Source organism: Zootoca vivipara, chromosome 16 (genome assembly GCF_963506605.1).
Source record: "Zootoca vivipara chromosome 16, rZooViv1.1, whole genome shotgun sequence".
NCBI classification, from domain to species: Eukaryota; Metazoa; Chordata; class Lepidosauria; order Squamata; family Lacertidae; genus Zootoca; species Zootoca vivipara.
Window position 1 is genome coordinate 3,144,545 of NC_083291.1, and position 16,561 is coordinate 3,161,105.

The 16,561-nt window shown below is 46.2% G+C and overlaps 1 protein-coding gene across 3 annotated transcripts in view; it reads right to left on the reverse strand.

Annotated features, from left to right (window-relative positions):
* CNTLN (centlein) overlaps positions 1-16,561 on the reverse strand; it is a 176,674-nt gene that overhangs the window by 60,813 nt on the left and 99,300 nt on the right. For all 3 annotated transcript variants that reach the window (XM_060268842.1, XM_035140510.2, XM_035140509.2), the window contains 3 exons: positions 11,469-12,010; positions 8,451-8,622; positions 353-425 (listed from right to left, as the gene is read on the reverse strand). In XM_060268842.1, the coding sequence (XP_060124825.1) occupies positions 353-425; positions 8,451-8,622; positions 11,469-12,010 (787 nt within the window). The remainder of the gene's footprint in view (positions 1-352; positions 426-8,450; positions 8,623-11,468; positions 12,011-16,561) is intronic.

Below are 16,561 nucleotides of genomic sequence, written 5' to 3' on the forward strand. Positions count from 1 at the left end.
CATGAATATAATAATCCAGTTATCAGTGTGTTCTCAACTTGTTTTTATTTAGGGTGATTTAGGCTTCTAGTAAATAAGTAAAGGGCAGCAGTTTGGTACTGCATGGACCACAGAAGGCGGTCTGTACTGTTCTGTTACTGCTCAAAACCCTGCTAATGTTCATGAACAGAAATAAGTTACCAACAGAAATTGGCCTCAGATACCAGGGACAGCAGAAAAATACATGCATATGTGATATTTAACTGGCTTAGATACATTAAAAGTCACTCTACACAGATATTAGAGTGCAATGATAATAGGATGATAAATTTTACTTTTCACAAACAATGCAAGCATTTTTGAAGAATCTTACCTTTACTTGGGATGAGAGCTGAATGCAATATCTTCTTTCTGTGGAAAGGAACTACTTCTGTTTCTTTCTTTTGCTAGAATCACCAAAAAGAAACATTTACAGAATAGTAGAGCGTGTGACTATACATGAGATAGTTGGGTATTTTAAAAAGCTACAGATCAGCAAAGGAGGACACCTTCACCCTGGTGTGGCTCCCCTTTATCACACATACAGCACAACTAAACAATTACCTATCCCCCGCAACAGCATACAAATCAATATGGATAATCTGACCCTACCAAAAAACAACAACCCATACCATCAAACCACACTGTAACAAACTGAATGAAACCAACCAAGTTCTGGACCAAGCACCCCCAAACTTTGGCCCTCCAGATGTTTTGGACTACAATTCCCATCTTCACCAACCACTGGTCCTGTTAGCTAGGGATCATGGGAGTTGTAGGCCAAAACATCTGGAGGGCCGCAGTTTGGGGGTGCCTGTTCTGGACTCTCTAATCTCTTGCAATGCCTATCTATCTATATACAGTACAGTACATATGCACACAGATAACCTACCCTCGTGATGCTGACACGAAAACCCTGCACAAACACTATGCACTAGGACGAAAGATCATTATCCCCCTACCTACCTCGCTCCTTCTCTCTCTCCCCTCTCTTTTCACCCAACAACACAATATGACAATAGTGTCTCATACCAAATGTAAACAAACTATGAAAGTGGAGGTGCGAAAAATGGCGAGGGAAACTTATGGAATATGCAGAACTGGCAAAATTAACAGATAAATTACATGTTACAGGTAGGTAGCCATGTTGGTCTGACGTACTCGAAACAAACAAACAAAAATTCCTTCCAGTTCCACCTGACTTCAGTGTATCTGAAGAAGTGTGCATGCACACTAAAGCTCATACCTATGACAAACTTAGTTGGTCTCTAAGGTGCTACTGGAAGGATTTTTTTCAGATAAATTACATAAAAAGGATAACAAAGACTTTAAAAGAGAATGGGAACCATTTACAACATATATGAAGAAACAACATAAAGAATTGGACTCACTGGCAGGGATTGAATAAACAAACACAATTGTAAATAACAAAAAGTAAGATTATATGTGTCAGAGGGCCGGGTATGGCTACTCTAGAGTAACGACTCCAGCATGGTCTTTTAAGGTTTTTATTAAGTGCTGATTATTTACAGTGTTCAGAGCAGTAAAAAGGCATCCTTAAGGTGAGGTGTCTGAACTCCCGAATGGCGATTGGCGCGTTTTCTTCCAGCACCACAGCTTTGGCAGACCCAACCTCTTCCCCCTACGTTTGCGTCGCAATTCGGGAGTTGGGGGAATTGGCCTCCCCCCTGTGCGTCCTACTTCCTGTCCCACCTGCGGCCTGGGCTCCACAACCTTGCCTGAGCCTCGGACACCACTTCCTGACTCTCCGCTGGAGGCAGAGCTCTCCTTACTCTCTCCCGCGCTTGGGGATGGGCTGGAACTTAAGATGGGAGGGACTTCCCTGTATCCCTCGTCCCTCACATCCATCCCCCTCCCAGGCTCCTCTCCCCCCCTTCCTAGTGGCTCTCCGCTTGCTGGGGACGAGTGAAACCCCAAGAAGTCTGTGGCATCCGAGCCTGTGGGTGTAAAAATTTCCCCCCAATCCTGCGATCTTTCTCCTTCCCCCTGAGAAGACGGGAATCCCAAGAAGTCAGTGGCGTCAGAGCTGGTGGGAGTAAAAATGTTCTGCCAGTCCTCTCCTGCCTCTGACGTCGTTGACCTCGGTGAAACCCACACCTCTTCTTCCGTGTCCTCAAATTCCGCTTCCCATCTCCATGGAGAGCTGCTGCCTGCTATCCCTTCCTCCTGCCCCTCCCCCTCTCCCTCCCTTTCCATGTGCCAGGGCTTGGGCCTGTGGGGGAACAGGGCGTGGAACTCTTCCACTAAAAATTCCTCAGGTACTTCTGTGGCCGGTATCCACTCATTGTGGGACGGCGGAGTGTCCTCCCATGCTATCAGGTACTCCAGTCCTCTCACCCCTCTCCTTGAGTCTAAAATCTCAGATGCCTCATTGAGCTGTCGGGCGTCTCCCGTCTCCCCCCCTCCCTCTGGAGGCTGATCGCTGTCCCTGAACCTGGTACTTTCCCTGTACGGCGACAGCAGCGATCTATGAAACACTGGGTGCACTCTCATGTCCTCCGGCAGTGCTAGCCTGAAGGCTACCGGGTTGACCTGTTGCGTGACCGTGAAGGGGCCCAGCCTCCTGGGTGCTAACTTCTTGCATCGCCCCCTGGTGGGAAGACCTTCCGAGGATAACCAAACCTTGTCCCCCACCCTGATGACCTCTCCCGGTCGCCTGTGGCGATCTGCCCCCTTCTTGTACGCTTCCTTGGCCCTCTCCAAGTGTTCTCTGAGCTGCTGGTGCACCGTCTCCAGGTCCTCTGCCCAATCCTCTGCCTGTGGGCCCTCTTCCTCCTCCTCCCCCTCCCTCTCCGGGAAAGATCTGAGGTCGCGCCCGTAGTTGGCCTTAAAGGGCGACACCCCTGTGGAGACGTGCACCGCATTGTTGTAGGCAAATTCTGCCAGTGGCAGGCGATCCACCCAGTCCGTTTGCCTCTGGCTGACGTAACATCTCAGGTACTGCTGCAGAATGGCGTTGACCCGCTCCGCCTGTCCATTGGTTTGCGGGTGCCTAGCCGTCGACAAGCTGACCTCCACCTGCAGGAGGTTCATGAGCCGCCGCCAGAACCTGGAAACAAATTGGCGGCCACGATCCGAAATAACCCTTAAAGGCAATCCATGCAGTCTGAATACGTGGTCAACAAACAGTTTGGCCGTCTCTTCTGCCGAGACCGCCCTGGCACACGGTATAAAATGGCACATTTTGGACATGAGGTCCACCACCACCAACACTGCGGTCTTGCCCCTGGACGACGGCAGGTCTGTGATGAAGTCCATGGACACTACTTCCCACGGCCTGTGCGGTGTGGCTAAGGGCTCCAGCAAACCAGCTGGTGGCGCTCTGACCACCTTTGCTCGCTGGCAGGTGTCACATCCCCTTACATAATCCCGAACATCCTCCCGCACCCCTGGCCACCAGAAGTGTCTCATGACTAGGTGAGTGGTTTTGTCCCTTCCAAAATTACCCGCCGTTGGGTTGTCGTGCATCTGCTTGAGGGCCTTACCTCTCAGCTGTTTGGTTGGCAGGTACAGGGCTCCCTTGTAAAAAAGCAAACCCCTCCTTTCCTCAAAGTCTTTGGCCTGCTCCCCCCCCCTCTCAGTTCTCTGAAGATGCGGGTGGCAAATTCATCAGCTGCTGTCAGTGCTGTGAGTTCTGCCTCGCTCACCACTGTTGCTCCGCAGGACCATGCTGATGGGGGGAAAATATGCCTGGGTGCCGGTGGCAACTCCTCCTCCATGTACTCTGGCTTGCGGGAGAGGGCATCCGCCCTGACATTCTGCTCTCCCGGGATGTAGTGGATGGAGAAGTTGAAGTTCGAGAAGAACTCTGCCCACCGTATCTGCCGCTGGTTGAGCACCCTGGCAGTTCTCCAGAACTCCAGGTTCTTGTGGTCTGTGCACACCTGGATGGGGTGCTTGGCGCCCACCAGGAAGTGTCGCCAGTGCTGGAACGCAGCGTGGATCGCGAGAAGTTCCCTGTCAAACACTGTGTAGTTGCGTTCCGGCTGGGTCAGCTTCCTGGAGAAGAAGGCACAGGGTCTCCACTCTCTGTTGGCGTCCAGTTGCAACAGAATCGCTCCCAGAGCCTTGTCCGAAGCATCTGTCTCCAGGCGTAGGGGCGCATCCTGCACCACGTGGAACAGGTGCTGGTCTGAAGCGAATACCCTCTTGAGGCTTTCGAACGCTGCTTGCGCCTCTGGTGTCCACCGGAACTTCTGCTTGCCTCTCAGGCAGTCGGTGATAGGAGCCGTGACGCGAGAGAAGTTCTTGATGAACTTCCTGTAGAAGTTCGCGAAGCCTAGTAGGCGTTGGGCATCTTTGCGCGTCCTGGGGCTGTGCCAGTCCAGGATGGCCTGCACCTTGTCCTTGTCCATCGCCAGCCCCTTGTCTGACAGCTTGTAGCCTAGGAAGTCCACTTCTTTGGTGTGAAACTTGCACTTCTCCAGCTTCACATACAGGTGGTTGTCCTTCAGGCGCTGCAACACCTCCCTGACATCCTTCACATGCTGCACTGGGTCATTGGAGTAGATAAGGATGTCATCCAGAAAGACCAAGCAGTTCTTGAAGAGGAGGGACCCCAGGACGTGGTGCATGAAGGCCTGGAAGCATGCTGAGCCCCCTTGCAACCCGAAGGGCATCACCAGATATTCAAAAGAGCCCAGAGGCGTGAACATCGTGGTTTTCCATTCATCACCCTCCCGGATCCTAATCAAGTTGTACGCCCCTCTTAGGTCGAGCTTGGTGAAGATCTTGCCCCTGCGTGCCGCTGTCAGGAGATCATCCACTCTGGGCATGGGGAAAGCCATTGGCTCTGTCACCGAATTCAGCCGTCTAAAATCCACCACCAGACGGCGCTGTTGCGTGTCTTTCTTGTCCACCCAGAAGACCGGGCTGCCCCCTGCTGCCTTGCTTTCTCTGATGAACCCCCGCTTGAGGTTCTTGTCGATGAAAGCGCGCAGATCCTCCAGTTCCTGATCTGACATGGCGTACAGCTTGGCTGGGGGTATAGTTGCCCCTGGCACCAGGTTGATCTGGCAGTCAAAAGGCCTGTGTGGGGGTAGGTGGTCGGACTCCGCTTCGCTGAAGACCTCCTGCAGGTCCCAGTACGGCTTGGGTATTGCCTCACCCCCCTTGACGTGCATGGTGGCCACCGTGGCTATCGGAGGCCCCTCCCCTGGTTGGTGCTGCATGCAATGTTCCAGACAAAAGTCCGATCCAAAAGTGATGCATCTCTGGTGCCAACTTATGGAGGGGTCGTGGCGCGTCAGCCAGCTCATGCCCAAGACGATGGGGGGGTCTGAGATGGTTGTGACGTTGAAAGCCAGTGTCTCTGAGTGCCTTCCCACCGTCATTCTCATGGGGGGGGTTTGATGCGTGATGGCCCCTCCCAGCAGCTCTCTGCCGTCAATGGTGGCCACGTGCAGGGGAAAATCCAGCTGCAGAAGTTGGATCTGGTGCTCTTCCGCAAAGTTTCTCGAGAAGAAGTTGGCTGAGGCACCACTGTCAATTAAGGCGAGGACTGTCAGGGGATAGCCATTTGGGAGCGTGAGCGTGACTTCTAGAACCACTCCTGCTCTGGGAGGGGTGGGCTGGCTGTGCTCCTCTCTGTGCGGGTGGGCGGGCGGGGGCTGTTGTCTGCTGACTGTGCCTGGCCGCTCCCCCTTGTCTCCTGCAGCCAGGCTGTCTCGTTTCCCTGCTGTGGTGCTGCGTCAGCTGGGGAAGGTACAACCGTTCCCGCCTTTCCTTGCCACTCTCTGCGATGAGGGCAGTCTCTGACGCGATGCCTGGGGGAGTTGCAGAGAAAGCAATTCCCGCCTCTTCCCTCCTTGCGTCTTGGCGCCGCCGGGGTTTGAAAAGCCCGCGCGCGCGCTCCTCCGATCTCCATCGGTTCCGGCTCTGGGCTTGGCCTGGGCGGGTGTGGGGGCGGGCCCTGGGGTGGGGTTTGGTGATGTGGTCTGTCCTGGGAGCGTGGGAACCAAGGTTTTGCTGCGCGCGTCGCTTGTTTGTCATTCCATCTGGATTCCTGTCTCACCCCCACCGCTAGCGCCGCTTTGCTTAACTCATCCATAGTTCGCGGTTTGGGACCTCTTGCCAGCTCATCCTTAACGTCTGCGTGCAAACCCATGTAGAAGGCTGATTTCACTGGCTCACTTTGCAGATCCCAGCCCAGTTTGTGCACCAGCATGGTGAATCTCGCCCAGTAGTCCCTAACTGTCGATTTTCCTTGTGTTAAGTTATGAAGCTCCTCTTTAGTGGCCTCCATTTCACTGTCACTAGCGTACATTATTTTTAAAGCTTCTAGAAATAATTTTGCGTTCTTCATGCAAGGATTTTTTTGCGCGATGAGCGGTCTTACCCATTCTCGGGCGGCCCCCGTCAAATGCTCTATGATAAAGGAGACTCTGTGCGCGTCATCTGGGAATTCTGCTGCATGCAATTCCAGCGCATAATTTATTTCTGTCTCGAATCCTAGGTACTCCCTAGGGTCGCCGCTAAACTTGGTGACTAGGCTCTGTCCCCTTCTCACTTGGACTAGCTGCGGCTGGGGCACCCCCCCACCTCTAGCGGCTTTCTCCTCTTCCAACTTCTTCTGTAGGTCCAAAACCATCACCCTTAGCTGTTTCTCAGTCTCCTCTTTTGTCCTCACCTGGTCCACCAGCTTGTTCAGCTCCTCCTGCGCCCCTCGCGCTTCCTCCTGAGCGGCATGCAATTGCTGCTGTGCGTGCGCTGTGAGGTTCTGCAGCTCCTGCTTCGCTGCTTCGGCCTCCAGCCTCCAATGCTCAGCCTCTTGAGCGCTCATCGCTGCACTCCAAAGTAGCCAAAAAAAAGATTCGGGAGTTGCTGTCAGAGGGCCGGGTATGGCTACTCTAGAGTAACGACTCCAGCATGGTCTTTTAAGGTTTTTATTAAGTGCTGATTATTTACAGTGTTCAGAGCAGTAAAAAGGCATCCTTAAGGTGAGGTGTCTGAACTCCCGAATGGCGATTGGCGCGTTTTCTTCCAGCACCACAGCTTTGGCAGACCCAACCTCTTCCCCCTACGTTTGCGTCGCAATTCGGGAGTTGGGGGAATTGGCCTCCCCCCTGTGCGTCCTACTTCCTGTCCCACCTGCGGCCTGGGCTCCACAACCTTGCCTGAGCCTCGGACACCACTTCCTGACTCTCCGCTGGAGGCAGAGCTCTCCTTACTCTCTCCCGCGCTTGGGGATGGGCTGGAACTTAAGATGGGAGGGACTTCCCTGTATCCCTCGTCCCTCACAATATGTATTGGGGAAATTTTGGGAAACAACAAGCAGGGTGGGTAATATGGAAATAAAACAAAATGGGAATATGAGGGAAGTCCAGGGGAGGAGGGGGAAATATGGAAAATTGTTAAGAGAAATATTGTTAGAGGATGTATACATGGAAAAATCAATACAGTAAAAAAAAATTAGAAAAAGAAAGTGGAGGTGCTATATGCACTTTTACTTGTTTATTTGTTTGTTTTGTAACACAAGGAAACATTTAATAAAAACTATTTTTGTTTAAAAAGCTACAGATTATCCTTCCCTTTGTGAATCAACAAGAGACTAATCAACAATGTAGAAAGTGAAGCACTTCCTGTATTTACTGAACTCTGAATACATAAAGCTTGGGATTGTGCATGTGCTGCTTAGTAAGGTGAGAGCAGTAAGAATACAGGAGTGGTCAATTGCACCCTGCAGAACTGGAAGGCTGCTCTCTGGAGGAGAACAAACTTTGGGAATTCACATGGGCAATCACTCAGACAGACCATCAAAATATATCTTAATGCAGATCAAGGCATCTTCCCAAACACACTTTATTATGCTAAGAAACATTGCGAGATACCAAACAAAAAGTTCTCTGTGGAACACATATCTGAAATGCCAATGCAAATCTCATTCAGCACAATCATGGCTCCTACTAGAACAGCATTTAACAGCTGTATATCAGGGTTCATATAAGCTAAGCTCTCTTTGGACAACAAATAACGGTGTGAAGGGTGCACTGCCTGATGAGCCAAGTAGGAACACCTGGTAGCTACGCAGATGCAAACAGGACTTGCAGTGACACTGAAAACAAAGAGATCCATGTTGTGAGTGACTTTAAAGAAATAGCTGCCACACAGCACAGGTTTCAAACAGGGCTACTATACTTGTGACTGATTGCAAGATCTGTTGCAGAGGTAAGTAAATGCAATGTCACACAACACTAACAATATTTGATAACAGAGTGGCTGTTTAGCCAGCTTGTTCATGCCTTATCAGACTTGTCATGTTGCCACTTCCTCATAGTTTGATACCCTGCCACTCTGTTAACATCTCTTAAAAAGAACCACGATGTACAAGACAAATGCATTTGATCACCATTAAATATTTGTCACATACATTGAAGAGCAGCATGGTTAAATGTGCTCAAGTCCACGTTTACCTTTTTGTAGCATATTTTGCTTGGGCCTTCTAAATGCACACTGTTTGGAGGCATGCAATTATCTTCCACCTTATTTTGTTCCTGTTGGTCATTTTTGTCTGTCAGTGGACTATCCTGTGCTCTTTTTGCAGTTATTGTCCCCAGATTTTCGGAAACCGGTATTTCAGAGTCACTATGAAGACCAGATTTGGAAAGATTAGAACACTGGGGTTTAATGATCTCCAACTATCCAATAAAGCACCAAATGAAACAACCACACAATGATCTAGAAAAACAAACACACAAACTAAAGTGCTATTATTATTAATACCCCACGCATCAGGTTGGGTTTCCCCAGCCACTCTGGGCAGCTTACAGCATATCTAAAAACATAAAACATCAAGCATTAAAAACCTCCCAATAAAAGGCTGCCTTCAGGTGTCCTCTAAAAGTTATGTAATTCTTTATCTCCTTGACATCTGAAGGGAGGGTTTTCCAAAGGGAGGGTGCCACTACCGAGAAGGCCCTCTGCCTGGCTCCCTGTAACTTCACTTCTCACAGTGAGGGAATCACCAGAAGACCCTTGGAGATGGACCTCAGTCCTCTAAACCTTCACCCAATATCCTGAAATTTAGAGAAATAAGTTATATGAAGTATTGACTATAAGAATGTAATTTCATTGTCTTTATTTTGATCCCTTTTAAAATGTAATGGATGCCTCCTGCTTAAGGAAAGGGAATGGAGAAAGGAAACAGCAGCAAGGAATCCCAACAACTGCTCTGATTCCTTGCTTTAGTTGCCCAGGACTCTGGGGGCCACTTATCACTTGACCCTTGGATGTTGCAACCGTATCTAAAGATCCAGAATAGAATAATTGTTCTGTTTTTCTTTAAGGAAATATGTGTATTGGGAAAATTCTGAGAAGCCATTAATTCTCTTCTCTAGACAGGGTTATGCATAGTTCAGACATTATATTTTCACTGGCATAGGCGTGACATTTCTGCATAGGCCACATGTGGCCTTTCTTGTCCCCAAATCTGTGGGAGAACTTTCCCCCAGAATTCAGAAAGAACCTAATGGTAACAATATAAAGGGCATAGGATCATTGATAAATATGAAAAGCAACAATGCCCAGCTTATTTTGAAGTGACTTAAAGAATATGCTGACTGAAGGCCTTCAGTGATGGCAAGGGAGAACTTAATCTCAAACTTTTAAAATTGAATTAAGCTTCATCTGATTGCCTCTAAGGATACATGTGCCTAGTATGTTTCTTTTGTATCCTGAGAGCACTGATTTAGCATATCTGAATAAAGCAGATTCAGATTGTTGGTGCTTTGGACTACAATACACATTATCTCTGGCCACTCACCATGCAGACTGAGGCTAACGGGAACTGTAATCCAAAACAACAAGATGAGATCAGGGTGGGGAAACTGGTATAAAACAACACTGATGACCCAACTCAATCCATGACAGCTTCCTAAGCCCTTAACATTACACACACACACACACACACACACACACACACACACACACACGATCAAATACTTGAGATGAAAAGAGACCTCCAGAATATCCAATGTTTCCATCACGGCCAATACTACTTACAACCAAATAGTGTTATGTTTCTGTGATATACCTTTAGTAGTGGAAGTTGAAAATGACCACTCCTGTTATGGAAGGAATGTGAAAGCTACAAAATTTATATATTATCCAGATTTCAAATTAAAGTCAAGGAATCTGGAGTCCTCCTTATATTGCTGGACTCTAACTCCCATCATACTTAAGCATTGGCCATGGTGGCTGGGGCTGATGGGAACTAGAATCCAATATCCTTTGGCGGGCTGTGGGTTCCCCACCCACATCTAAACTCTTAAACATGTTATAAAGATAATGTGCACATTTTTACAAAGGATCTTAAATTGTTATTGGATAAGACAAACATCACATGACCTGGAAGATCCTTTGTTGTACACATTTTTAAAGAGGATGTTTCTTACTGCAGACTTATTCTGCACACATTTGGTTCATTTGATGAATACAAATAACTGTCCAAAACAAACTTTCCATAAATGCGGATTTACAAATGTACTATACAATTCAGGTTGAACATGAAAAGGGGAGTGACAAATTTGTTTGATTTTATAACATTCATAAGATTAAAAAAATTCATAAGATTAAAAAACCCTGATAAATGAACATGAGCTAACCCCTTTCAGGAATACTGGGAAATATTCAGGGCATTATTCTCATGTGCAAATGGCAAGTTCTGAAAGTTGGGTGGTACACATTATATGTATGAAATGAAATCGAGTGGGAAGCTGAGGAACTTTGCACCCATTGGCCTATGGAAACATCCTGAAGTGGCTTCATTTCAGGATCGGAAATAGCACTTGCTAAGGACTGTTTCTAAGCACCTATGCAGTTATACTTACCTTTACAGAACTGATTTTTCAACCATCATTCAATTAAAGTTAATACAATGACTGCACATAAAACATACATGAAATAATTAGTGTGGATGATCCTTAATTTAAAGGACGTTAAACAGCTTGTAGACATCTGGTTGCAAGCTGAAATGGGTCATTCAAAATTTATCTAACTAAATTAAGGGGAGAAAATGTTTCTACTCCCGGGTCGGCATGTCACAAGATAACTAAACCGACTTCGCAAGGCTTGCCTGGGAATCCTTAGCTGTCAGTGGTGAATATGCAAAGGGCCAGCAAATTAAATCAACCTGCCAAACTGTCAATTTCAAGCCTCATGACTGCATGAAAATAGCATCACTGGAAGAAATCAAGCATCGCCTTCTTTTGGGTTTCCTGGCACCTACTCAAATACTCGTGCAGTTGTGGCTAATTTTGCATGCAAATTTCAGTCAATAAACTCAGAACAAGACCTCCCAAGATATTTCAAAGGCTCTGACAGTATTTTTTCTGAATACCAAATCGACAGTAGTTAAAATTCAATCTCTATTTGCTAGTACTTTACATATGCACAGTGTCCCCTCTACAGAGCGAAGTTAATGAGAGCCGTACCTGCTTTCACTCACATCCTCCCAGCCGTCCTTATTGAAGTTCTCAAATACACCACTCATAGCCTTGATGGACTGATTGAGAAGAGACTGGTGATATCCCACTAAGCTTTTCTTCTTCCCTGTTTTCAACTTAACTTTGGCACTTCTACTCTTACACAGACATTGCCCACAGGATGCCTCCGCGTTGGCCATGGAAGGCACTGCCCTTGCTCTGTCCAGCGAACTCTGCAATTGTCTCACTTGACTCAGTAGATCCTCGTTTTCATCTCTCAGCGAGTTTGCTTCTGCCACTTGCCTCTTCTGAGAGGCAACCTCTCTCTGTAGCCCATCTATCAGTAGCAGCAGGTCTGCTTTGTCCTTGTGGTCTTCTTTGATTTGTTTCAGTAGCATCTCCAGCTCCTTCTCCCTGCCCTCTGCTTCTTCGTTCTCCTGTTTGAGCAATGCTTTCAGATCACTGTTACCTTTCGTTAACTCTTTGTTGATTTCCTTCAATCTCCTTGATTCTCTCTCGAAACTCTTTAGCCTTCTTTCCAGTTCCAAAACCTAAACACAACAGCAAAAAAAAAAATCAGTTTTAACCTTTCAGACAGCAGTCAGTCTAGCCATTATGTCTTAATGTCCTATATACTCTCTATGAAAACAAAATTGCATCCAATGCAAGGGCAAAAGCTATTTAAAGTACCTAATCGAAAAATAATTCCAAGGTAGTGCAGATGAATGCATTTGAACTGCAATAATACATCTGTTAAACAAAGGGCAGATGGTAAAAGGAAGTTAACGTTCCCAACAAAGTGACACAGAAGTCTAAATATAGTCAGAGACTTTCAGCACAATCTTATACATGCCTCATCAGATGGAAGTCCCACTGAGTTCAGTGGGGCATACTCCCAGGTAAGTGGGAACGGAACTGCAGGCAGGGGTGCCAACTTGAATAAAATAGGGGGGTCAGGTAAGCCCACCCCGCATAATCACAAGATGCGGCATGCACACACCATTTGAATGGAAATGTCCATCAGCTTTGGGAGTGTGCCCTCAAATATTTTATTGGGGAGGCTGAAGAGACCTTGGCCCTTAGAAGTTGGCTGCTATGATTACTGTCTAAGCAATATATTGCCTGGGCACTGTAATAGATTGCATATAGACGAAACAGTAGACAAGAACGAGGGATGGGTTTTCTGGGGCACCCCCTTGATTATGGAATTCCCTCCCTCGGGAGATTAGATTAACCCTTTCATTGCTCAGCTTCTGGCTGACAGTAAAGAGATTTTTCTTCTGGTTTATTTTATAATACTGTAGCCTCTTTAGTCTTGTTGAGGTGTAATTGTTCAGCATTCAATTTTTGTTTTCTTAGTTATATTTCTTCTTTTTAAAATTGCTTTCACATCTGCTTCATACACAACCTTGAGAGCCATGTGTTCAAAAGTTATCCCAGATATCAGACATTTTTAAACTTTAAAATAAATTCTGCACATTAAATTCAGACTGAGCTATACTGTCTCAAGAAATAATATTTATAATTTCAGTTATTTTGATGCTTATAAACTTAATAGCTTCATTCGGATCTTTATCTAAATGTTCTTCAGCCAACCGTGGTCCCTGGGTTTGAATGTGACCGACTTTTAAAGGCTGGGTGTGGACTGGAGTGAAGCTTGCACCACTACGGTCCTCTCCCAAGCCCTGCCCACCCAGTGAGCCCAGAATGGCTGGAATTCAAATCTTGGGGTGGTGGGAAACCCCACCAATCCAAGTGGCCGGCCAGAGGATTTCCCAAAATGCTGGGTACCTAGCCAAGTATTGCTCCCCAGGGGACGGAGCCTACCGCGATGGGACCGCAACAGCTGCCTACCCCAAGACTGGGTAAGCAGCCATTATTCACATCATTAGTGTGGTGGCCCTTCATTCTCCACCCCTGCCCTTCTGACGATTTCCGTCACCTATCAGGAATCTTAACTGCACAGGGAAGAGTGTAAGAACAAATGCATTGACAGTCCACCCCCTCCATACCTTTTGGGTGAACATGGGGAGGTCTGGAGTAAAGATGAGTGAGGCTGGGGGAAATCCCCAGTCACAACTGTAATGAAAATGATACATTTGCATGGTCATAGCAGACCAATGCAGGGCATCCTTGGCCTATTAAAATCTTCATTACTGTCTTTCAGAAATACAGAGCAGACAAAATGGTTACCGGATTCTGTCAAGATATTGCTTGACTGAATGAACCTCACCATCAAATTTGTCATTTTGGTGCATGAGCCAAGTGAATACTGTTAGTGTCAGGGAATTAAACTTGCATAGATGCTGTGTATTGATACAATTCTGGTTTCAATTAAAATCAAGATTAAAGTGGAACTCAGGGATGTTACTCTGACCAATTGTCAGTGGTTTTGAGGCTAAAAGAAGTGGCACTCTGCCTAAGTCCAGTTGGAATACTGTCATTTATTACTGAAAATAGTTGGATGATGATCCAGAAGGAAATGCTATAACTCTCAGCTCTAGTTACTCCCCACCATAAACCAGCTACAATTGCAGCAAATAGCAATGAAACACTGCCCATAGTGCATACACTATGGAGTTAGTGCCAGAGCTGAAGCCTGTCTGATAATAATTTACGTCAAATTAGCCTCCATCATAAAGCCCTCCTATGGACGATGCTTTTATATGCCTCTTGTCTTTGTTCATGGAGTTTTCTTGGCAGGGATACTGGAGTATAGTTAAAGCTATGGTTTTCCCAGTAGTGATGTATGGAAATGAGAGCTGGCCCATAAAGAAGGCTGATTGCCGAAGAATTGATGCTTTTGAATTATGGTACTGGAGGAGGCTCTTGAGAGTCCCATGGACTGCAAGAAGATCAAACCTATCCATTCTGAAGGAAATCAGCCCTGAGTGCTCACTGGAAGGACAGATCCTGAAGCTGAGGCTCCAATACTTTGGCCACCTCATGAGAAGAGAAGACTCCCTGGAAAAGACCCTGATGTTGGGAAAGATTGAGGGCACTAGGAGAAGGGGACGACAGAGGACAAGATGGTTGGACAGTGTTCTCGAAGCTACTAGCATGAGTCAGACCAAACTCCAGGAGGCAGTGGAAGACAGGAGTGCCTGGCGTGCTCTGGTCCATGGGGTCGCGAAGAGTCAGACATGACTAAATGACAACAACATGTACGATGCTTGCTGCCTTTTAGTTTTGTAAAACAGATTCTTCTTTATTTGGTGCAGGACTAGATCATTTACAACAGTTGAAAGGAAACAATGAATGTCTTCAAGGTTTATACCCTAAGGTCTCATGATAACACCTTTAATCCACAGAGATGGAATTTAGAGTGTACCTGGCAAACAAAATTACTCTGAAACACAGGTGATTGGTGTGACATCCTCTACTGTATCGCTCAAATTATTTCAATTACTCACTCTACCTTAAGATAAATGAATGTGAGCATTTCCTGTTCTGTGTTATTATTTTAACATGATGTTTGTCATTCAGTAATAACGAGATGACAGCCTTCATTACCTGACCATATGGCAAGTGTTAGAAGTATATGCAATCACATCATCTGCTGTAAATTACTGTACTTCCTACAAGCTAATTCACAAATATAAGATAAATGGGCATAGCTATCCTGATATTAAGTCACAATGTCTCGCCTATTCAGTTCAAGCATACTGCTAAAACTTCAGTTTAAGCAGCTCAAGAAATGAGGGTGGAAAAGGCACTTTTAAATATATTTTTGGAGAAAACATATGGTAAAGCACAGCCTCCTAAGTGAGCAGCTGTTAACAAAATGAACTACTTAATATCAGTTCTAGAGATGTGGAGGCTCAGGAAGAAACAGCAACATTTCACCCCCTTTATCCCAGGCCTTCCCATTTCTTGCACCTCATTCAAATAGCTTGTTCCTCAAGGGCTGCCAACATGGTTTTCTGGGGCCAGTACATTGTATATGAATTAGGCCCTCTGCCCACTTGCAAAAGGGGGGGGGCATAAGTTTGCATAAAACTTGCATATGATTTGTGTCGTGTGCAACTTTTGTGCACATGTGGATGGAGTGAATAGCCCCCAAATGGGTCACAAACAACTAATAAGACAGAATGTTGGTGGGTTAAGCTGTTCCCATAATTCTACTGCCCTACTAGCAAAGGCTTGACCTGCTTAATTTCCGCCTGTCATGCATCTGTTAAAGGCATAAGAGTGCAGTTCTCCCCCAAGATTTCGGTTTCATGAGCTGAAAACTGGTTACGTCACTGTACATCTTTCATCTGTTAATTTAGGCTGGAAATATTTACTTCGATATAAGACGAGGTGTGGTATTTCAGATTGCTGGGGCAGGTATCTATAAAGGATTAAGATCTGCAGCAACCAAGGTGCAGATAAATTCTAGATTAAACTGTTAAATAGCAAGCACTATATTCTAAGAGCAATTGTTGTGGTCATTTGTTTATTTATGTTTCATAAGAAATATGCTAATATTATCACCACAGATCAAACAGCCTTTAATTGTTGGCTTTGGTTTTTAGCAAAAAGATTTGAGGCTCTGACATAATTACGTTGATTTGAAAGTTTAGACGAGCAGCAACAACCGACACCCAACAATTCCCCTCGTTCTTCCCCTCACGCTGTGGGTGGTAAACCAAGTAATATACACCACACTGCTATGTTGATGCTACAATCCTCTGGTGCAGTCAGAGAATAACTTTGGAAAAAATTAGTTTCAGTTTCTCCTAAACCTTCGGTGGTGGTTGTGTTCAACCCAGGGATTGCTTTTTACACTAACCACCACTAGTTTCAAAATACCCAACTTCGGCCATGGGTTACAACGCTGGCTTGTTTAAACTACAAAGTTAATGTAAAACATGACCCCTAGTTTGGTCAGAATTAAAAGGCGTGTTTAAGGGAAACAAACATGCAACTTTCCAAAGTCACTGTCCTAGCTGTGCAAAAGTAGGGGAGAGTGTGTGAGCTTGAGAATGAGTGCAGCGTGTGCACAGCACTAAACCATGGTTTCCTGCAGCATCCAAACTGGGCCAATGGGAAGCCTATATACCAGGGGTTACATTGGGCTCTTGGAACCCTTTGATGATTTCATTCATTTATTTTTCAAA